General features: G+C 42.5%; 2 protein-coding genes across 4 annotated transcripts in view; one reads left to right on the top strand and one right to left on the bottom strand.

Annotated features, from left to right (window-relative positions):
• The first annotated feature begins 878 nt into the window (after positions 1-878).
• On the top strand, positions 879-13,840 carry kctd3 (potassium channel tetramerization domain containing 3). 2 transcript variants are annotated; one of them, XM_035627628.2, is made up of 19 exons: positions 879-1,563; positions 1,946-1,999; positions 3,109-3,154; positions 3,949-4,022; positions 4,136-4,194; positions 4,825-4,905; positions 5,091-5,249; positions 5,651-5,741; positions 6,272-6,462; positions 6,595-6,710; positions 6,822-6,909; positions 7,118-7,234; positions 7,481-7,651; positions 7,876-8,031; positions 8,274-8,370; positions 8,555-8,748; positions 8,908-9,046; positions 9,305-9,427; positions 9,750-13,840. In XM_035627628.2, exons 1-19 carry the CDS (start codon positions 1,493-1,495, stop codon positions 10,327-10,329), a joined length of 2,607 nt encoding a protein of 868 aa, XP_035483521.2. In that variant the 5' UTR covers positions 879-1,492; the 3' UTR covers positions 10,330-13,840. The 2 variants fall into 2 exon arrangements, with proteins under 2 accessions (XP_035483521.2, XP_047187364.1); XM_047331408.1 differs by lacking the exon at positions 879-1,563 and adding an exon at positions 1,619-1,705.
• ush2a (Usher syndrome 2A (autosomal recessive, mild)) overlaps positions 11,933-22,544 on the bottom strand; it is a 176,120-nt gene continuing 165,508 nt past the window's right edge. Inside the window, exons 69-79 of one of the 2 annotated variants that reach the window (XM_047331396.1) lie at positions 22,167-22,312; positions 21,974-22,092; positions 21,476-21,574; positions 21,196-21,372; positions 20,373-20,456; positions 19,983-20,124; positions 19,639-19,726; positions 18,849-18,914; positions 17,712-17,912; positions 17,008-17,121; positions 11,933-12,064 (exon numbers count right to left, since the gene is read on the bottom strand). In XM_047331396.1, the coding sequence (XP_047187352.1) occupies positions 17,032-17,121; positions 17,712-17,912; positions 18,849-18,914; positions 19,639-19,726; positions 19,983-20,124; positions 20,373-20,456; positions 21,196-21,372; positions 21,476-21,574; positions 21,974-22,092; positions 22,167-22,312 (1,212 nt within the window). In that variant the 3' untranslated portion in view covers positions 11,933-12,064; positions 17,008-17,031. Of the gene's footprint in view, positions 12,065-15,667; positions 17,122-17,711; positions 17,913-18,848; positions 18,915-19,638; positions 19,727-19,982; positions 20,125-20,372; positions 20,457-21,195; positions 21,373-21,475; positions 21,575-21,973; positions 22,093-22,166; positions 22,313-22,544 lie in introns of those variants that run through there. The other variant, XM_035627624.2, reaches the window with a different exon arrangement.

Raw genomic sequence — 22,544 nt, forward strand, 5'->3', positions numbered from 1 at the left:
TGGGACAAAATAGTTCAGAGTAATGTGACAAATAATTAAGCGCTGCATATATCGAACTCAACAGTGACCAACCTACTTTTAGAACTTTTACATCCAGTTCCGGAAGTCAATATCCGATTCATAAATTTCATAAAATCCTTATATAAAGAGCTTTAAGCCTGGATCCAGGTCAATAAACCATGAGATTTAATCATTAGCATCAAAACATTTTATTTGGATTCAGGATCGTGGTTAGTGTAGTACTTCTCAATGATATCGGGAATAAACCTTTTTTTTCTTAAAACAAAGTTGATATCATACAGACTTGTGTCTTCTACAGGTGCATATACCCTCGTTTCACTGATTCATAGCTCTTGGCAAGTCTACCTTGGGTAGTTATGGTACATTATTGCTAATAATTAAAATGTGATTCAGAATGGATTTTTCACTTCAGTGGGCTGATGAGCTCTTGCTGTCCCATACTTCCCATGTGTCCACTCTGGTGGAAGCTTCAAATTGAATTCAATAAAGATTATTTGATTCCTGACAGAATCTCTGACAGTGTTTTACTTTCTTATTCTTATTCTTCAGCTTGATACAACATGAGGAGGCTGACGATAAATAGAAACAAAAAATAAATACTTTATCAGAACAATGATCCACAAAGGGCAAACATATTTACTCAATAGTAAACTTGATAAATCCCTGTGTTTCTTTACATCGTATTTTTAGGCTGACTTTAAAGATTGAAAAATATTTATTTTTCTGGTTTAGATGTTTGATCATATTATTTTTCATTTGACTTTGTAGAATGTCACTCGAATCAGCCTTTGATCGCGCTCATAACAGGGCAGCAAAGCCCGTGTCCCTTTAAGAGCAGTCGCCTCAGTTGTCAAGCTACGAGGAGCTCCGGGAGAAACAAGACAGTTCACCCAAGGCTTGTCTTGATGGGGGCGGTTCGCTAAAGGGCCTACAGCTTTGTAAAATGTGTTCACATCATCTCACATGGACATTTTAGTGAAGTTAATGAGCCCATACATTTTGTGTTTTTAATAAAGGAAGAGTTAAGTTTGGCGGTCCAATTAGTGATCAAGGCGAAGAGGGAAGTAGTGAGCGGTGAACACTCTCGCCTCGGCTCCAAACGTCTTGTACAGCTGTTTTCACGCTGCTAAAAATTCTGCGCAAGATATGATCCACGATTTACATGCGAGGCGATGATGCAAACCAGCTCACTGGGAGATAACGGACTCGCTGTGTGGCTCCTTTTTGACTAATACAAGAAGAAGCCCCCTGTCTCCCTTCGCCCACCATGCGGAGGGCAAACGCCACCAGAGCCGTCCCCGCAGGTCGCACGTAGGGACATCTTAATGGAAGGTGGGACGAGGGAGAGGTCGTGAGGCTGGGGAGTCGGGACATCAGCCGAGCTGCGGAGAGCGGCGTTAGCTAGCTTAGCCGCGACGGGCACAGGGGAGCGGCGACGTTCCGTACAGACAGCCGCCGGTTGGGCTCAGTCATGGCTGCGAACGGGAGCAGTGTAACGCCCGGGATGGGGGAGATCATCCAGTTGAACGTCGGTGGGACAAGGTGAGCCCCGTCAACGGGACCGCTCGACAGGCGGCGGTCATCACCAGGCAGGGAACTCGAGCTCTGGCCACGTACATGATATGATGATATCTGCATTTGACAAGCAGACATGGACGTAGCTGAAGAAGATACAACACTGATGGTTTTCATGATACTTTTCTTTTTTTTTTATTATCATTCATTCGGTCATTCTGTCGCCCACTGGGGTCTGTGGACTGTCTAGGTTGTACACAATGTACAACTGTATTGTGAGATGAGTTGCAGTGGTGGATTTCTGGACGCATCAGCCAGTGTTACGACCAAAAATCCAAAATGTCCACGCTAATAAGTGTCACTGACCCTGTGTGTGTAATACATGTGGTATTGTGTCTTCTTGCTGCAGGTTCAGCACCTCCAGACAGACTCTGATGTGGATCCCAGATTCTTTCTTCTCAAGGTTGGTGAAGTGATGATTGTGTGTTGACCTTTGAGCCACAGCAGATCTGGGCGGTCTGTGCCAGTGCACAGTCTTCTCCGCTTCATCTCAGCGTGGCCAATTGATGAGAAGTCACATGAATGCAATCCAGGTTGCACTGTGCAATATTAACATCTAGCAACAACAAGATCAGATTAAAAAATGAATGACAGTTTTAGTAGAAGGATTTTGCAGGGTATGATGAGGGACATTGGGCTTTGTGTGGCAAACATGGATGCATCACCGCAGTAACTGCTGTAACACACACATATTTCAAAGCAGGACTAATGTGGCAGTGAAATGGACTAAACGGACCTTCTCTGGCCTGTCCTCTGAGACTAGGCTCATTAAACTGTTCTAGTACTATGGCTACAGCCTGTAGGAGTTCAACCAGAAACCGGTCAAAGTCTCAGTAAGCTATGGTGCAGTTATAACTCAGTGTATGAAAAAAAAGGAAGCAGAATAGCATAATATAATCTGTTTAATTATTTCGTCTCAGTTTTGACTCATACTTCTAGATACTTCTCTAAAATAGTCTACTGAACATACACAACATATGTTGTATATGTTGTTTTGGGTTTTTTGTGAGACATAAGTCTTGTCTTGTATTCACCCTGTATTTAATGCAAACACTCATTCCTTCAAGTTATTTATTTGTGATTCCAGCCGTAAAGGGGGGGGGGGGGGGGGGGGCACACTGTTTAAGTGACACCCAGCCAGTTGAGGCTGGGCAAATTCCACGTTCTGACGAGCTCAAACACTGGACTGAGCTCCCAGTTTGACAACAGCTGACCAAGTAATGCTAAATGCTGTCAGACTGTCTGCCAGTGCACCTGTCTGCCTGCCTGCCCGTCTGTCAGTCTCTCTGCCCGCAGCTGTCTGATGTGTGCAGCCAACGTAGAGTCATGTCTCGTACAAATGTTTGAACAAGATGTACAGTTAACCATCGGGTTAGCAGTTGCTGGTAACACTGCTGGTAAATGGAAATGGAGAAGGGCTTGGTTAACTGGAGCACTGTGTGTGTGTGTGTGTGTGTGTGTGTGTGTGTGTGTGTGTGTGTGTGTGTGTGTGTGTGTGTGCGTGTGTTTCAGTTTGCTGAGTGGAAGGATATCCACTCTTCGGGATGAAACCGGAGCTGTGAGTATAGCCTTTGTCGCTTCTTGTTCCAAAACTAGGACAGTGTCCTCAGGCCACATCAACATCAGCATCTAAAAATCCGCTGAAAAGCTTCTGGCAGATAGAACATGATGACATTTGTTGTGTTATGATGCAACTTACTGAAATATGACACATGGCCTTGAGATTCTGTGTGTGTGTGTGTGTGTGTGTGTGTGTGTGTGTGTGTGTGTGTGTGTGTGTGTGTGTGTGTGTGTGTGTGTGTGTGTGTGTGTGTGTGTGTGTGTGTGTGTGTGTAGCGAATAAGATCATTTGAGGCCATATTGGTCAAATGTTGTGGCTCACAGTCAATATTACATAATCAAATTTCATCACCTTTAAAGTTTTGTTTTTTTGCTGCCAACAGCTTTAAGCCCAGTTATTAGTACACTGAATCATTTTGAGGAGCTGTAACCAGCTGCTGTTTGCTATTTTTTCTTGGCATTTTGCTTTAAAAAAAATTGTTGTTGAATAATTTCTGTCCATTAATAACTCACCAAATAATTTTAGCATTATTTTCATGTACTATTTCTGTTACTGGGAAGTGTTGTTCTACCTTTTTTTTTAACCATTGAACATTTGACTGTCCTACATGGACAAAACATAATGTAAATGTGATCATTAACGTTTTTGTCAGTATTATTGTACCACTAGACAAGATGTACATAAGTGACTGGTGAAGATTTTGAAATCCTCACTCTAATTTTGATAAATGTTTTTTAATGTAGCCCTGTATTTGCATCATATTATATGTCCCCCCTCCCCCCCCCCCCCAGATATTTATTGACAGAGACCCTACAGCTTTTGCGCCAATTTTGAATTTTCTCCGAACCAAAGAATTGGACCTGCGGTAAGGAGCCATGACAACATTTATTTTAGGAAGACATTATACCCAGTCATAAGCACACACCTTACAGAATACATGTGCTGCATTTCTCTCTCTCTCTCTCTCTCCCTCTGTAGGGGTGTCAGCATCAGCGTCCTGCGACATGAAGCCGAGTTCTACGGGATAACTCCTTTAGGTATGTTGCTGTACAGAGTTTAATGGGGAAATGCAGGGAGCCGCCTTGTTCTTGGCACCGATGCTCATTGATATTATGGAAACATCAAGGGATAATAATGTTATGATAATAAATATGTTTTGCATACAGTACATTTTTGTGACGCACTTTGTCGTTAAAGCCAAATGTCTTGTAATGTCAAATGTGTTTGGGGTTTGGATACGACTGCAGCAAGTTCCAAACCTTAATACTGTTATTTCCATGTCCTCTAATGTTGTTTTACTTCCTGTTTCACAGTTTGTGACTTCCCTACATTGTCTGTGTACTAGAATGGGTAATTCAAGTAATGATCATCTGATCAGTGATACTGATGACACAAACTTTACAGTATAATACAAATGAATCCATACAATTCAGCTACACTACAAAATATACTGGATTGTCATAAGGAAATTCCCAATGACAAAAATATATAAATGAACGAATAAAGAAGATGTCAAAGAGCAAAAGGAAATAGTTTTGGAGTGATCAAAAATGTAGCCATTTTTGCATCAATATGTATCACCCCAGTGCCAAAGAGTGTGGGATATTTTACACAGACACGTGTTTCAAAATCGTTGTGTGTTTGAACCTTTGTGTGTATGTGTGCAGTGCGGCGCCTGTTGCTGTGTGAGGAACTGGACCGCTCGTCATGTGGTAGTGTTCTCTTCCATGGTTACCTGCCACCCCCAGGTAAACACAGTAATTGAGCAATAGTGAAAATGAACTGAAAATAGAGTGAACGTGAACTAGACAGAATAATCTACTGTCGTTTCACAAATAAGAGAAATTTGACTCGGTCCTCCCCTTAAAAACAACAACAAGAAAAACCAGCAGAAAGTTTCATTGATGAATTTCTGCCAATATTTCCTCGACAGCCCTCCCTGCCCGCAAACCACGCTCTGCCTCAGCAGCCTCTGGCTCCTCTTCTGAAGAGCGGCCGGGTCCAAGTGGAGCAGAGGGCTTCACCCGTGTCGGTCCCCCTCCTCACCCCTCCCTGCCTGCTTCACCTGGAGCAGATGACAACAACAAACTGGGTGAGTAGCCTGGGGCTGCTTTTATGATGGGAAAAGATAGACAATGGTGATAATCTGTAGATTATAGACGTGCGCAGTGTTTGTTTAATCTGAGCATACAGTAAAAAGACAACCAGAAAAGTAACAATGACTCAGCCAGACATTCACAGGCTCTATGTGTTCTAGCATGCGCACAGGTAATATCTAGGTTCGTCATCATGTTCATATGTGTGTCACTGTTCTGTCTGTATGAGGTGTCTGATAGTGAGTGTATACATAAATATAGATACTATACATCCTTTTAAGCCTCTGTGTGTTTTGCCACGAATGTGCATTAATGCTTCAGCTAATGTGACCTGACACAAGGCTTTAGTGTGCTGACTTTTAAAGAAGTGTATGTGTGTGTGTGTGTGTGTGTGTAGGTCCCGTTGTTGACCCCAGGAAGGTGTTGATTATAGCAGGACACCACAACTGGATTGTAGCAGCCTATGCACACTTTGTCATCTGCTACAGGTAATACTGTGACAACATGGTACGTCAAAATGATCTTCAACTCGCTCTATAGTTCATCAGAGGGAGACCTTAAATTATTCACGATTGGAAGATGGAGTCATTATCTGTTGTATCTCAAATTTCTCATAAATAGCTAATGTACTGCATCTGTACCTGTACACCTGCTCTCATCTGAGGCTCAGTTCACGTTCGGTCAGATCAGTGAACTTTGAGTTTTCATCTGAGCAAGAAGACGAGACGTGAACTAAACGTTTTAAATGGTTTCATGATGAAGAAAAGGCAGTTTTTTTGTTATTGAATGTGTAGATTAAAAAAAAGTAATACAGTGCTAATAAAACAGATATGACTGAAAAAGACTTAGGGAAAGATTTTAAAAGTCAAAATAGCTGCCAATGTGCTACAAACATGAAGGTCTCTATAAAAGCAGTCCTGCCACTGACCTCGACTTTGAAGTTACAAACCACTGTATTATGGAAAAACATGAGGAAAGATCAGGAAAAAATATTTGTGCACGCTTGATCTCATTACAGGATAAAGGAATCTTCTGGATGGCAGCAGGTGTTTTCCTCCCCCTACCTTGACTGGACCATTGAACGGATTGCCCTCAATGCCAAGGTGGTGGGAGGCCCGCATGGAGACAAGGACAAGATGGTGGCCGCCGCCTCTGAAAGCAGCATCATCCTCTGGAGCATCCAAGATGGAGGCAGTGGCAACGAGATAGGTGGGTTCATGTCACAGAATTCTAAAAAGAAATTTAAATGGCACTGACAACAGCATCGCTGTGACTTTCACTACAATCCACCCTCCCTCTGCCCCTAAATCACTGGTTGTTCTCTCTTTCCCAACGGCCCAGGTGTATTCAGTCTCGGTGTACCGGTCGATGATCTGTTCTTCATCGGGAACCAGCTGGTGGCTACGAGCCACACAGGGAAGGTCGGGGTGTGGAATGCTGTCACACAACACTGGCAGGTATGAGAGCATGTGCATGTGTGTCAGAATATTTGTTTTAGATTTAACAGACTACAGGGAACAACTCTGTGCTGACTCTGAGTTCACTTTTGTTGTGTGTGTGTGTATTAGGTCCAAGATGTGGTTCCCATCACCAGCTGTGACACGGCAGGATCCTTTTTACTACTGGGCTGCAACAACGGCTCCATCTACTACATAGGTACACTAGTGCTCACAGACATACACATACGCACACGTACGATCAGGTCTGTTGATTGGATGTTGGTGAAAACACACCTGTAAATCCCCCGTTCAAGACAAGGTGATGCAAAATGATGCTTTTCCATCAGGTTTAACTCATGTGAACATACAAAGCTATAATACTCCAACCAAAACACGTTAACGTTCGCCCGTCCTGTTCTTTCCAGACATGCAGAAGTTTCCACTGAGGATGAAGGATAATGATCTCCTGGTGACTGAGCTTTATCATGACCCTTCAAACGATGCCATCACTGCGCTGTCTGTCTATCTTACACCTAAAACCAGTACGTACACACACTTTTCCCCTAGGATTGTTGTCTTTCTCACTGAAAAATAAAGAGGAAAAATTCACATCATAAATGATATGTCTTATATCGTCTCCTTCTCGTGTTTTTCGGGAAAATGTCCAGACTTCAGTGCATGTCTGAAAGCAGCTATACAGTAAATCACAGCTACTTGCTTGACATTAAAACATTGTGTATTTGTGTTGTGTTTCTCTTCTTTCTCCTCCTTGCTCTCTCTGCTCTCAGGTGTGAGTGGCAACTGGATCGAGATCGCCTACGGGACGAGCAGCGGTGCAGTGAGAGTGATCGTGCAACACCCGGAGACAGTGGGATCAGGTCCTCAGCTCTTTCAGACCTTCACCGTGCACAGGAGCCCAGTCACAAAGATTATGTTGTCGGAGAAACATCTGGTATCAGGTGAGGGAGGTGTGACAGGTTGGAGGTTTACACTACCTTACACTTCCTGCTGGTAGTTTGGATAATGAGCAAAGGTTAAGAGGATTATACAAGACAAAAGGACACTTGCTGACTGTTGACAGTGACCTAATCATCTCCTGTTCACTGTGGTCTCATATCTGTGTACAGTTTCCCCGTGACTGAAATCTTGTGTGGCCGTTTGTGTTTTTCTGTTTGTGTGTCAGTGTGTGCGGACAACAACCATGTCCGGACGTGGACGGTGACCCGCTTCAGAGGGATGATCTCCACCCAGCCAGGCTCCACCCCTCTGGCCTCCTTCAAAATACTGTCCCTGGAGGAGACGGAGAGTCACGGGAGCTACTGCTCAGGGAATGATATCGGTACTAGAGATGAGAGGGGAGGATTAAAAGAAATTGAACGTGGAGCTGTGAATTAGTCGATCTGCAGACATAATTTGAAATTATTTGGACAATCAATTAATCCTGTTAGATGTGAAGAAAAAAGCCAAATATCACTGTGATTCCATATGGGTGTTCTTGTATTTTCTAACAGTATTTTGTGTTGGTTTGGTCGAATCTGGGGGAAAGATGCTGAAGCTGAGGTGGTGTTTTTTCGCCCCCAGGTCCATTTGGAGATAGAGACGATCAGCAGGTTTTTATCCAGAAGGTCATTCCTATCACCAACAAACTGTTTGTGAGGCTCTCATCAACTGGAAAAAGGTTTAATCTCGTCTATCTGTCTTTTTTCTTTCATCGCCGCTCCTCTGACCTTTGTCTTTTACAGTCACACACTGGGAGAAGGGAGGGTGTTGCACGACGCTTCCTCCCTCTTTCACTTTGTTTAAGCTGTAGGCACTTTGAGTTTGACCTTTGCTACTTGGCTGACTGTTTTGGGTTTTGTCAGGATCTGTGAGGTGCAGTCAGTTGACGGAACCACCATCTCTTGCTTCATGGTACGAGAGTGCGAAGGCTCCAGTCGGATGGGGTCGCGACCTCGACGCTATCTGTTTACTGGTCAAGGCAACGGCAGCATCCAAATGTGGGACCTGACCACTGCGATGGACAACGCTAACAAGGGAGAGGAGAGGAAGAAAGAGGGTGAGGAGATCAAGACTGATGGGGGGGAGACGGGGAGGCCAGGAGATTATCAGTGTGTGTGTGTGTGTGTGTTCATGGGAGAAGACACAAAGAATAACTGTAATGTAAGTGAGGCGATGCTGCGTGCGAGGGCTCTGAAGCCGCTCTCGTGTTTGACAGATGTAGGTGGGCCTACAGAGGAGGAACTGCTGCAGCTGTTGGACCAGTGTGACCTGAGCACCTCCCGCTGCGCCACGCCAAGTATTAGCCCCGCCCCCTCCTTGCTGCACCACACGCGGCTGCGAGAGTCCTGCTCAAGGTCGGAAAGAGAGTTGACACACACACACACACACACACACGCACACACGCATTACAGAAACACCCGCAGGGAAAAGGAAATAACCAACTACCTCCAGCTTTTTACCTTCCTAATTCTTTGTTTACAAAGTAGGAGACGTCTCTGTTTTGGCTACATGGCTCATATCACAATGAACAACACCTTCTTTACAATAACTTATTGATAAATATGATTAACACGTGCAGCTCTTACTTGCCCTTTCTTTTATATTTCTTTCAGTCTGCAGTTACAGGCCCAGGAGCCCATTCCTGAGAGTCAGGCTACTTATGCAGCTGTGCGTCCCTACAGAGAGAGCCCCCTGCTGGCCCGCGCTCGACGAACCGAGTCCTTCCACAGCTACCGGTGAAACATTATTTGTTTGACATTGAGTGTCCAGATACTGTTATTTAAAGAGTTGCTTCACCCAGACTTTTAAAATTTGTAATTGTATTGCTTTTAATGGAGCAGATAGAAAACAGAATATAGAAAAAAATACCGAAAACAGACACCGGGGACAACACTCCCAATAAAAACATAATGAGAGTCCGTTTACTGTATGCCAGGAATCATTTGCCCAAGTTTTGAGATATCTGCTTTCAACTGATTTCATGGAAAACTAGATTACAACATATTTTGTGGGTGATTAAAAGTTACAGGGACATTGTCTCCATATCTCTTTCCACAGAGACTTCCAGAACTTCAGCCTGAGTCGGGGTGTCCTGGACAGCACAGGTCAGACGTCCGCGCAGGGCCCCGGTCAGGTCCCTGACGCCCGCCGTTCACTCTGTGACTTTGGGTCTGAGGACGGTGAGAGGAGAGCCTCCGTTATGGAGCTCTGGGCTTATCGAAGTAGCGGTTTGAGCTTGAGCACTAACATCGGGGCCTTGGCTGCTGCCGGTGTTTCTGTTGTTAAGGCAGAAGGCGGTCAAGACGCTCCGCGGCAACCTCCGGACAGCCCGATTCCGGGGGGTGACGTCAGAAAAAAGGTGCACCCCACAGAGGAGGGAGAGGGTGTGAGCCCCGGGGGAGATGGGGCAAAGGCAGAGGGAGGTGTGAAGAAGAGGGGAGTACTAGAAGGAGGCTTTCTAGGGAGGAAAAGAGCGCCTCCAGTTCCTCACCTCGCCTCTCTCCCCTCCGGATCTGATGGCGGAGGCAGCGACTCATCTGCAAATGCTTCCCCCTCCCCAACTAAACTGGCATCCTCCACCTCGCCGCGACACAGGAAGCTGGCCCCTGAGCTGTCCAATCAGGACAGCAGCCTGTGAAAATGCCATGTTTTCCCACCAGCAACTTCTTCAGACCCCACTGGAATCATTTCGTAGAAGGCATCCTGTTGGTACGTGCAGCACAGAGAGGAAGGCTGAATGTAACGTATGCTTCAGGATGTAAATGGGTAAATGATCTTTTAATTTAACATTACACCTTTAAATTAAAGGTGAAATGTTTTAGTTTTTCGACTACAAAAAACTGGACACGAGTGATCAGTTACAACACCCAGCACTAGCAGCATGACATCTCAACCAGAGCAAGGAAATGCCTTTTCTTTTCTTTTTTTGGATTTGGATTGACTGGAATTTGTTTGTTGTTGGTGTTTGCTTAAACTTTAACAAAACTGGTTTCGAGGTGAAACACTTTGAGCCACGAGTCTGATAGTAATGTGCCAGCTCGGTGCTGAAGAACTGCTGAAATAGTTTTTCTCTTCCTGTGTTGTTGATCAGTCGACAGCTTGACAAACATACAGTAACTACAGGAGCGAGCACAAGTCTCTTCTTTCCGGTATGGTCAAGGGAGTGTTGCTGCCTGTTTGGTTTGAAGCACAAACAAGAGTCGGACCACAGATAAGACTGAATCCATTACTCATCAAGGGTCATTAAAATAAAAACAGCACAGCCCAAGTAACAGAACGGGCCGTGTGTTGTTTAGCCTATGCGAAAATAGAATCAACAAAGACACACCCCTTGTTTATTTATCAGACTTTTAAAGGGTTTGTATCGACTCATACTCTGGTACAAACGACTGACCTAAACCATTTAAACAAGCAGAGCTCACTCCCACTAACAATTATGTGTCATTATTGAGTAATCTGTCAAATCATTTTTGTAATTTGATTTGTTTGGTTTATAAACTGTCAGATCTTCTGACATCTAATCAACAGAAAATATCCAAATTACACTGATATGAAACAGAAAAAGAAGCAGCATATCCTCACATTTGAGAAGCTGGAACCAGCAGATGCTGCCGAAAAGGTTTTCGTTTTGTTTCGTTAATCATCCATGACAATTTGTGCAATTGTTTTTTTTACGCTGTGGATGTTTACTTACCTTAAGCACGTTACCCAAACCACAATCTTGGCAGCTACTTGAATCCAAATGTCCCAGACACAGACAATGGTTATCGTTGTCAGGCCATAATGGTCACGGACGACAGACAACGAGCAGTCAAGTCCGTTTGTAGCTCCAGCTCACAATAGAAACCTTTTTATGTTTGTCGTTCGACAGCTCAGTGACAACTATGCAACAGTGGAGTTACGATGCACAACAACAGCTAAAACTAAAACTGTTTGTGTTTTTAACGTCAAGTCTTCAGGATCGACACCTAGTGACACATGGATGATGGCCTGAACGAAACGAAACAATGAATCCTCATTGGAGCCCGACCGATATGGATTTTTGGGGGCAGATACAGATATTAGGTAGTAAAAAATTTCAGATACTGATATATCAGCACATATAAATACATATATTTCTTTTTTTAAGGTATCATAATCAACCTAACCTAACCCCAACGAAAAGTAAAAGGAATTGATATTTTACATAAATGTACATCTTTTCTGCATTGTTTATTCTGTAGAATTAAACTTGTCATACTGGCACACATTGGGCAAACAAACGGAGATACGATACATGTCTGTGAACGGCTCACATCGGCTGACATCATCGGCCAAGCGATACATCGGTCGGGCTCTGATCCTCATGCCTGCTTTTCACTGCGGCTCGTCTTCTACAGAGAGGAGCATAACACTCTCAGAAATGTGACATTTTCATTTTATTCCAATGCAACAATTTGGGGCATTTTCATGAAGCATACGTAAATGTGAAGTCGAAAAAACAAATTGGTGGCCAACAGCTGGAAGAGCACAATCCTACTGATCCATTACAAACACTAGAGCTGAGCTAACAGGGGCACTGGTCACCTTTAGGTATCATTTATTTAAAATTGAAAACTAAATCAGTTTTTAATGCTTCATGGTTTACATGCGACATTTCCCCTCATATCTAAACAGAAAAAAATCATGTGGTAAAGTGTTTTTTTGCTCACATCTGTGCTCTTAGTTTACTTCATAGGAAGACTAAATGTTGTACCTGTTTAAAATCAGTAGTGCCTGTACAAGATCACACTAATTATTATTTATTTTTTCATATTTTTTACAGTTTAAAAACTAGACTCAACTCGATACAAGGACCTCCACTACATCACTTTAGTCCCTTTTTAAACCTGTTTTGACGCGCCTCGTCTTGTCCTGGACGTCTGTTTCAGTGCCTTATTTAAACCCGAGTGACGGTCATCGGCCCGTCTGTGTTTGTTGAACAAGGTTCTGACCAAAGGCTTTTGAAGATGGGGCTCATTGTGGAGCCACACCACAGACCTGTCCACTCCGAAAACAATTGTCGACCGCTAGATTTACACCGGGTCAAATTAGATCGGCGGGCATTTGAATTGATAGGCATTAGATATCTGTGGTAAAGACTCCTGTAACTGGAAGCTCCGTCCGTTTTCCCGACGCCCGGGGAACATTAATCTGTGTGTATGTAGGAGACAAAAGCGAAGCACCTTGGTTGTATAGTTGAAGACCTATAGAAGGACTGGATAGCCTCAAGTAAAATGGCAGCGACCTTTATTAGCAAACTCATTTGGAGGTAAAGCTGCTTAGTTACTGCTCAAACATGTTGGATGCCCTGAAGGATTTCTACTGTTTGTTTGTGGTAAGATAAAGAAACGGTACTTTGTATTGTGGAGACAACGTGCTGTAAATATTTGTGTGACAGTAAAAAAAAAAAAGAGAGATATAATTACATTTACTGTCCTGACATGTTTAATATAATTTGCCAAATCCAGCAGCTATCTAACCTCATACATTGCGTGTCATGTCAGTGTAAAAAAATATAACGGGCCTCAGGGTCCCTGCCTGTACAAAAATGTAAATTTTATACATACATTCTGTTTGATATACAATTGTACAGAAAGTACACAAACATATTCAAGACAAAATCCTAATACGGATGCATTGATGTGTGTGGTGGTGTGTTGATACTTACACTGTTGTTCGTCATTATATATTGTGGATAATCATATCATATTATGCCTATATTGATATTACCATGCTATTGGACCTAACTGCGTTTGCACTATTACAATTAATATTAAAGTAACTTTCTATTGTTTTTATTTTATACAAAATATAAAAGTTTTAACTGTATTTTCTGCACATAACTGACTTGTCTTCTGAAAACATGTCTGTCCTCACCTGTCGTCCCTCACTTCCTCTCTGGCTATGTTTACATTACATTACAGCCAGACACTGGATTACATGTCTGTGTGAACTGCCCTGCACATCGCTGTTGTACATTGTGTACGTTAGAAATGCTGCGTTATGTTGTAATGTTTTATTGCCTTTTTATTGCTTAGAATACTGATCATACATAATGGATCATTTTATGATGTACAAATCTGTATAACCGGACATTTGAAATGAAACAAGAGGGATCAGTTCGCAGACTGAAATGGTTTAACTTTTCTTTTCTCCATTTAAATGTAGCTTTTTGTTTAATGCATGTTTTAATATATTGCATAGAACGACAAGACATTGTTCTGGGAGCAATACACTCCAGTTTTCCAGGCCAATGTTATCAACCAGAGATTAGGAGTTACTGAAAACAAAGACATATAGAAATTGGCGTCTGAGGAATGTTAACCTTAGAAAAGTCACGCGTCTGTGACGAGATGAACTTGGACGATGAATTCAGACGAACCATTTTGACTCGGCGTAAATCATCTGCAGTTTCACCTTTAAATCTGATCTCGGTGATGAGACAAACAGGTTGAATGAAGTGCTGCCAGTCACTGCTGAACGTGGTTTATGTGGAAACTTGCCAAAGTGCACAATTTCTGTTTTGTTAGTGTCACATGCATGTGTGTGTGCATGTGCGTGTGCGTGCGTGTTTCCCCAGCGCTTTCATTTCACTAACCTTCTCATTCAGACGGTCTCCTCTCTGAGACGCCGTCTGTCGTCATTGTGATTTATGAGTTTAATAAAACCCTGTGTGTGTGTGTGTGTGTGTGTGTGTGTGTGTGTGTGTGTGTGTGTGTGTGTGTGTGTGTGTGTGTGTGTGTGTGTGTGTGTGTGTGTGTGTGTGTGTGTGTGTGTGTGTGTGTAGCTCAGGGCCATACTGTCCCTTACAATCACTCCACCAGCTCTTTTCACAGCCTCGCCCTCTCTCTGTGGCTGACGATAGCTGTGAATGTGGCTGTGAATGTTTTAGAAGTGCCCTTGTCAAGACTTGTGTCCTTGAGCGCAGGCAGGGTTGTTACTGCCAGTTTTTTTAATTTCAAACTTGCCTCCGTGTCCCCTTAAGGGACGCGGGAGCCAAACTAAACTACAGCTGCATAGTTTTGACGCAGATGGCGGCCCCCTCTTTTGTGTTTGTGCTGGTGTGGTAACTAAGTATCTGTACAGCTGATGGCACATCTGTGTTGTCCTCACTCAACTCTTGAGCATTGCGTAGCATTCAACCATGTGATCCGTTTGTAGGAACGTGTTGCTGGGGCACCATTCACGGTGCTTCTGTACATTTGGGTGTCGATAACAAGTGTAGTCTGTTAAGTTAAATATCTCAACTATCCCAAGCGTGTTTGTTCACTCCTGTGCACGCGAACATGCACATAATTCACCTGTATGATCAAACTGTAGCTTTCACATGCGTATCTCTACAATTTAGATGAACATTTAAACCAAGGCACAATTTTACTCTCACCGTGGAACAAATATTGATGTAAAGTATCACAAGTGGAGTTTTGGTATTTTGTCATTTGAATGCCTTGATATATATATGATATGGTGGAATTCATGGCTTGAACATGGAGTTGTTCTGTTTGTGTCTTTTGTTTGAGAGATGCTGCTTTTAAATATTTACATCTCTGTTCACAATGGAGTAAAATAACATTACACCTCTACTATTTGTCTGTGGCTCATTTGTGACAACTTCCAAGAGCTTTAATTTATTTCCCAGGGGAACGCTGGCCTCATTTTTAGACAGCAGAAAGGAAAAAGTGGAAAATGTTGCATAAAACTATGAACACTATGCCAGTATATACACAATCACACACACATTGCATATGTACTAGATAGTTGCACTGTATGAGCAGTGATTCTTAGATAACTTAGAAAACGAATAAATTAAATTAAATTACAAGCAGCCAACATAGAAACTTTATGGGGACACGTTTGCTTTGAGGACCAGTGTAAACTGTTCAATACTTGATGTGTCAATATTTAAAAATATGTTTCACGTAAAGAAAATGTAAGAACACAAGAAGGAAACAACATTTTCTCGACCATTATTTATAATTTCCCAGGAAAACAATAACATTTATCCACAAACCATCTATTAATAAGACTTTCATAAATAATACTGCCAGTGTAAAAAAAGAAAATGTTCTTTAACAACTTCAATTCTGTACATAAAACCACGTAAACTATCAACATTACACAACAATTCAACATCCTGCCCTGATCAATACTTTAACTGTGATGTTAAGTTTGCTTCAAAAATAAAAAGACCCAACCCGTGGAATCAAAATACAAACTAGTTCATTCCTGCCACAAAAATTATATGATGTTAAGATGATTGTTTTGCTGATACAAGGATGAAAAAGGCTGCAGGTCACAGACAACAACATCTGAATTCCACTGACAGCTAAACACCGACATTTGATGTGATTTCATTATGTCCACTTCCTTCTAAAAGCAAATGTAAACTGTACGTCCACAACGGATCACGACAATGTCATATTGGGCTTTTCAAGTCACACCACATAATCACAACAGTCAGACGGCACATCTGTGATTCCCAGCCACATTTAACGCTTTATAAAAAATAACAAAACCGTTGGCATTTTTTTTTTGTCATAAAACTAACACAAAGGCCATTTGTCTTGTTACAACTACAGATCATGTTTAAGCTTTCTAGGCACAGCAGCTTGTTGAAGGAGACGAGGCGACTGAGATATTTGACATCGATTGATTTCTATTCAGGTTTGATTGTTATCAGTGAGAAAATCACCTGCTGTCACTGACTTTTCTGCATTTATTTCTAAATAACTAAACTACCAACAGTTGGCAAACAGAAATAATGAATCATAACACACCCTGAACATCCGGTCAATGAGCTGTACGAATACTCTGGTTTTTTAATCCGATGTAACGCACTTTATTGTTACTATGCAGATGCGGATATATTTTAATAATATTCTGTCATTATTTTTACTCGACCCGCACAATCACCGCTGACTAACTCCATCTGAACTGTGTGCACTGATGTTGGGCGCCTGACTCAACTTTAGGCTGCGCGGTCCCGCGGGGAATCAAACGCACGATGGGCTAAAATGAGACAACAACCGTGTCAATATATCTTAACATGAGCGCTGCAGTAAAAATAACCTTTATTACTTCTTTCTCCTCGGGTCTTTGTGTCTCGTTTTCTTTTACATAATCACAATTAAATCAACGGTGGACACAATTTCTTTCCCAATACTTTTCAAGACTTCCTAAATCATTTTCCAAGCATTGTAAATCGTATGAATAACTTTAACCTTCCCAGTCCTGTTAGAAGTCCTGTCTGTCCTGAGCAAACACCCTGCGACATGTGTGATTGTGGCTGTGATACCTGACTAGATGTAGGGATCTTGTCTTAAAGATGAGTGTCAGTGAACATGGTGTGCTCCTTTTTCCCAGAACGTAAGGCCTTGATGGTGTCCACAAACTCATCTTCCTCCACATACTGAAACAAAACAAGAAGGAGTCACAGCACTGGGGTCAGTGAGAAGGTGACGGACAGCAAAAGAGAATCATAAGTCTTCTTCACTGCGGATGCTTTGTCCTTCTGAGGTTATCCTAAATCAGTTTGTGTTTGTCACAGAATGACAAAATACTTACTAATCAAATAGAGAATAGTTTGCATTCTTTTTTGATCCCACTTGATGCCCTCCATTTTTCTTGTCTTTGATTCTTTTTGTTTTGTGTCTTGTGTCTGGCAGTGTGTCCAGAAGTTAAAGGCTATAAGCCTGTGTTTTTCTGGCACAATTGCAGTGAGTGTCCATCTTTACAGATCAGCTAATGACGGGTGAAATAAGGAGTGGAAAAGCCAATGCAGGTTCTTTTTATTCAATTCTCTGATCCAGTGATTCTGTGATACTATATCCAACAGAGGATTTCTCAGATTCTCCTAAATAACCTCCTGACTAAATAGTAAAAGTGCCAATTTGACTCCTGACGGGGCTGGTTATTAGAAAACAATGTCAGCCTGTACTGTTATCCCTCTACTGTAATTATAATGTCTACATGAAATGTGAACAATGTTTCCATCCTCACCAGCCCAGAATCAGTTCCCAGTGGAATGTCCCAGTGTCCTTCCTCCATCCTCAGCGACTTCTTGTCAATCAGCTGCGTGGCGCTGCGGTGCAGGGAATGCTGGGAGTAGGCTTGACCGAGGTCTCTTTGGACGGGCACCCGCAGGACAGACATGGGGTTGAACCGCGAGCTGCTGCCGACGATCTTCGTGTCTGTCAGACCCTGAGAAGCAGATTTATTGCAGATCAAGTACTTCATATTACTGCTAATCATATTTCAGGGCATACTGTAGTTTTCAATCTTCTGTGAATTACAACAACAACAACAATAACAACAACAACAACAACAGCAGCAGCAACCACAACTCCCTAGGTGTGGTGGGCACGTGCATAAATAATATATAATATAATATATGTAAATATACAAAATAATATACAACATTTAGAAATATTACCTTTGAATTACTGGTTGAATTTAAATTCACATTGGCTGGCATTGTCATAATATCAACAATCAGCAGGGGGCACTAATCAACAAGGACTGGCCCTTAAGGCCACAGGAGAGGGACTGAGTAGAAAGTAAAACGTCTACAAACCTCTTTTTTATAAACATTGTTCATGAATAAACAAAAACAGACATATGGCGACAACTGTGTTTAAACCAGATCAGCTAGAAGGTAAAGAACAACACTGTATGAACTGGTTTTATGCGTCCTCTAATAAAATTTGGATATACAGTATTTTTCTTGCTGCATATAGGAGGTCAACACTGTATATGAGTAATAATTGACGGACTGTACAACTTGTCATGTCAATCTGCAATTTGATACTTCATTTTATAATATCTAAAGATCAATTCTTGTATATCTTCCTGAACTCACTAATAAGAACTCAGAACATGTGACCTGTGTTGATCCGAGCATGTCTTTATCAGTGCAGGAGGACACACAAATACACACAAGCACAGCATGCACACACACACACAAACAAAACAGACATACGTAGCAAGGCACACACACAGATGCACGATCCCATACCTCAGTGCAAACAGTGTAGCTTTTAAGTATAACGTTGCTGATCTCAACACAGTCGGCTACAGTGTCAAACTGCAGGGGGACAATGGGATAAACGTTTAGTCAATACCAGGAAACAGTCTTACTGTTGGCCGATTGGCGAGGAGCACAGAGCCGGGGTGATGCTTAGAGCACAACTCAGGACAGGGTTTCTGAGAGACAGAGACAGAGACAGAGACAGAGAGACGGACAAAGAGAGAGAGAGAGACGGACAAAGAGAGAGAGAGGAGAGGATGGAGAGAGTTGTATATCAGGGAAGGGAGTTAGAGAAGACAGATATAGAGGAGGAAAAAATATAGAACAAGAAAGATTTACAGAGAAAGAAATAGAGCAAAAATTAGGAAGATTAAATGAATTCAGGAAAATTATCGCATGGGGGAATAAATTAAAAAGAGGGGTAATAAGGACAAAATATAGAAACTAAGAAACTAAATGAAAAAGCTGCTTAATAGACCAACGGAAAAAGATGGATAATTAAGTAGCAGTTAATGTTGTCAACTGGTGATGGATCAATGAGAGATAAAAGGGGATGATGCTATTTTACATTTCTCTCTGTTTATTCAACATGGACCACAGTCTTAGCAAAAAAACAGCAACATGGTAACGGTTGTTGTTTCAGCCCCCTCTGGTGGAGCTAAGATTAAGTCACTTATGTAAAATTTGTACAATCTGCAGATAAACAAAATAGTTTTGATTCGTTAGCCTTGTGATTTGAAGAAATCAAACTAAATACTCGTGAAGCAGCCTCATGTCCCCTTCTAGTTTGTCCTCCCTCCTCAGATGCCTACACCTTCCTCCTCTTTGTGACCCTGACTACGTCTCCCTGTCGTCTCCCCTGTCAACCATCTTGTCAACCTCTGTCTTTGCTCGTCTCACCATGTACGTCTCTCCCCCAGCCTTCCTGGTCTTCTGAAGCGTGACCAGCGGAGGGCGCTCTCTGGCTGATGGATTCTTCCTCAGGGCTCTGGGAGGAAGAAACCCCCCCCCCCCCCCCCGAAATCATTAACACCCTTTTGTTCTTGTTCAGGTGAAGTTGTCTGTGTTTTTAACATAGAGCGTGTTGTGTTTCAAGAAGACAAGCTAAGTTATGCAGAGTTTTATGTAATACAGTACAGTTTAAAATGAACAAGTGCAGATGATTTGACAAGGATTTCAATTGTATTCTATTGTATTCTACTTTTGCCTCAACCCTTTAACTACTGCACACCAAATTAGAATACCTTTGTAACACTAGTCCCAGCAGTACTGCCAACAGAAATAGACCCAGCAGTGCCAACATCAGGATGAACCACAGCTCGGAGTAAACCGGCGTGGCTGACATGCTGACACTCTGTCCACCTACGTCTTCAGGCTCAGGAGGACCTGCAGAGAGAGAGAGACACACACACACGCACACACACACACACACACACACACACACACACACACACACGCACGCGCGCGCACGCACACAGAAATAAATAAAATACTAGTTAAACTAATTGTTTAATGTATTTATTTTTATTTGACCTTTCTCTGATGTTAAATTGTATGTTCTTTAGCAACATAATTCAGTTTCACTGAATTGAAATACGTGAGTATGGGTGTGTGAGTGTGTGTGTGTGTGTTACCAAGGCCTGTGGCAGGGCTGTATCTGATGGTGGGAGTACTGGCACTGCCACTGTTCGTTGTACAGGTCACCTGAAATGACAGAGCTGAGAAGAACAGACGGGGGGGGGGGGGGGGGGGGGGTTGAACATTGTTATGCAGAGTCGACTCTAAAGCTTGAGGCTGCCTACCCATCCAAAAGAAACATTCCTGAAAAAAGAAAAAACCTAGAATTTGTATATATATTTATGTTTTTGTAGTTTTAATCTTAAGCAAAACTACTCTTTACAGTCTCTTCTGTCACTTCCTCCTGTCATCACTCTCCCAACTCCCAACTGCATCACCAATCTTGGGCTTGGCTCATCTTCATAACAATCAGAAAGCTGATGAAATAAGTACTTATATTATCGAAGACTGAAATTTGTGATTCAACTTTTTTTTCTTTTTTTTTTTAAAACATCTTAAATATGATTTATGATACAGGTTCATGATATTAGAAGCTTATTGCCCATAACTGTCACATGACCTATGTACCGGTCTGGCAAAGCTAATTAATTTAAACTATATTTCATCCTTTATGGTTACTGCACTAATGCTTAAGGACTGGAACGAGTTAATCAATCATATTAAGCAAAGTTAGATGCATCGGGGTCGTAATATAGTTCTATCTACGTCTCGTGTGTGGTGTATATTTGATGTATTTATTTGTTGACTCGTTACAGCATTGCTTTAGTCGACACATCCTGCGTGTATTTCTCTAACTGCGCCTGCTGTATTGTGCGCCACTGCTGGAAAACATTCGTCGGTGGAAGTGCGTTTGTGTACTTGACACGTGTGTGCTCTCACTTTTCTGTGAGGTGCGTGGAACGCGGAGGAAGCTGTAGAAGCCGGTGTAGACCCGCAGCTGGCTCTCAGTCACACTGTACTCCTTCAGGTGTCCGTTGAGGGAGAAGGACCCCGCCCAGTCCAGCCAAATGACTGTCAGATTACTGTCCACTGAGAGAGGAGACACGTACTGGGGGGCTGGAGGGAGGGAGGGAGAAGGGGGGTGGGGGTGGTAAGAGAAAATGTGGATGTGTTTCTCCGATGGCGGGTTTCCTGTGAGGCTTGAGAGAAGTGCTGTTACCTTCACTGAGCGTCGTTACAGTTGTCCAGTTGGAGGCAGTGCTGCCCATGTTGTTGAAGCAGGCAGCTCTCAGCTCATAGGTGGAGTATGGTCGCAGACCTGCAGAGTTCACATGTGTTTATTCATACAAAACATATAAGCACAGGTAAATAACACACCAGGTATGTACATCTTACAAGGTGTTAAAAGTGTTTATCCTACTTTGATGAAGCCTGCAGTCCACCTCAGTTATAGAAAGCTGGGCTAGTTTTGGGATATGCATCACTTTATAGACTTCCTATTAGTTTTAGCACATCCTGTGCTCTTCATGACTAATGAATCACTCATTACCAAGAATCCCGACTTTACTGTGTTGGCACTTTTTAATTGAATTATTGTGCTCATTTGTTCTTATTTCATCCTTTCGTACCAGCGCTGCTATTTTCATTGTAAAGTGTGTCTGGAAATGTCATCATGAATTTAAAAAAATACCTGCACTTGACGTAACTATGAACTCACCTGTTACATTGTAGCTTCGCCTTTTGCCAAAGAAACAGATTTCAACGGGGCCATCGTCGCAAGGGACGGGCACGGGCTGGGGGGGCTGCGGGCAAGACCATCTGAGATGTAGCTCACAGCTGGAAACAGTCAGAGAGAAAGTCAGTGAATAAGTGATAATGATATAATGACCGCCCTCATGTTGTCTACTCACCTCTCAATGACTCCATTAGGTGCCAGGGGCTCGTCCCAGTCCAGCTGAACAGAGCGGGAGGTCAGGGTGACGGGACGAGGAGGGGGCTGGTGGGCTGGGGCAGCAGCCGGGGTGTGGAGCTCACTCAGTGGACCCCGACTACAGCACTGACAAAAGGTTTCGAGACAGAGTCTTCAATGAGTTATAGGATTTCAGAGAGTACAAGTTCAGTAGAAAAATATAGACACAACATTTTTACCTCAAGTATTTTACAGTAAAACACTTCACCTGACTTGACTGCGTCAATTTTGAGTTCACGAATTAGTTAAGTTGAGGTACATTTTCTTGTGTCACACAATACCCAGGTAAAAGTAAGTTTAAGTTACAGTCATATCTTTA

Source organism: Scophthalmus maximus, chromosome 4, assembly GCF_022379125.1.
Source record: "Scophthalmus maximus strain ysfricsl-2021 chromosome 4, ASM2237912v1, whole genome shotgun sequence".
Taxonomy (NCBI): Eukaryota; Metazoa; Chordata; class Actinopteri; order Pleuronectiformes; family Scophthalmidae; genus Scophthalmus; species Scophthalmus maximus.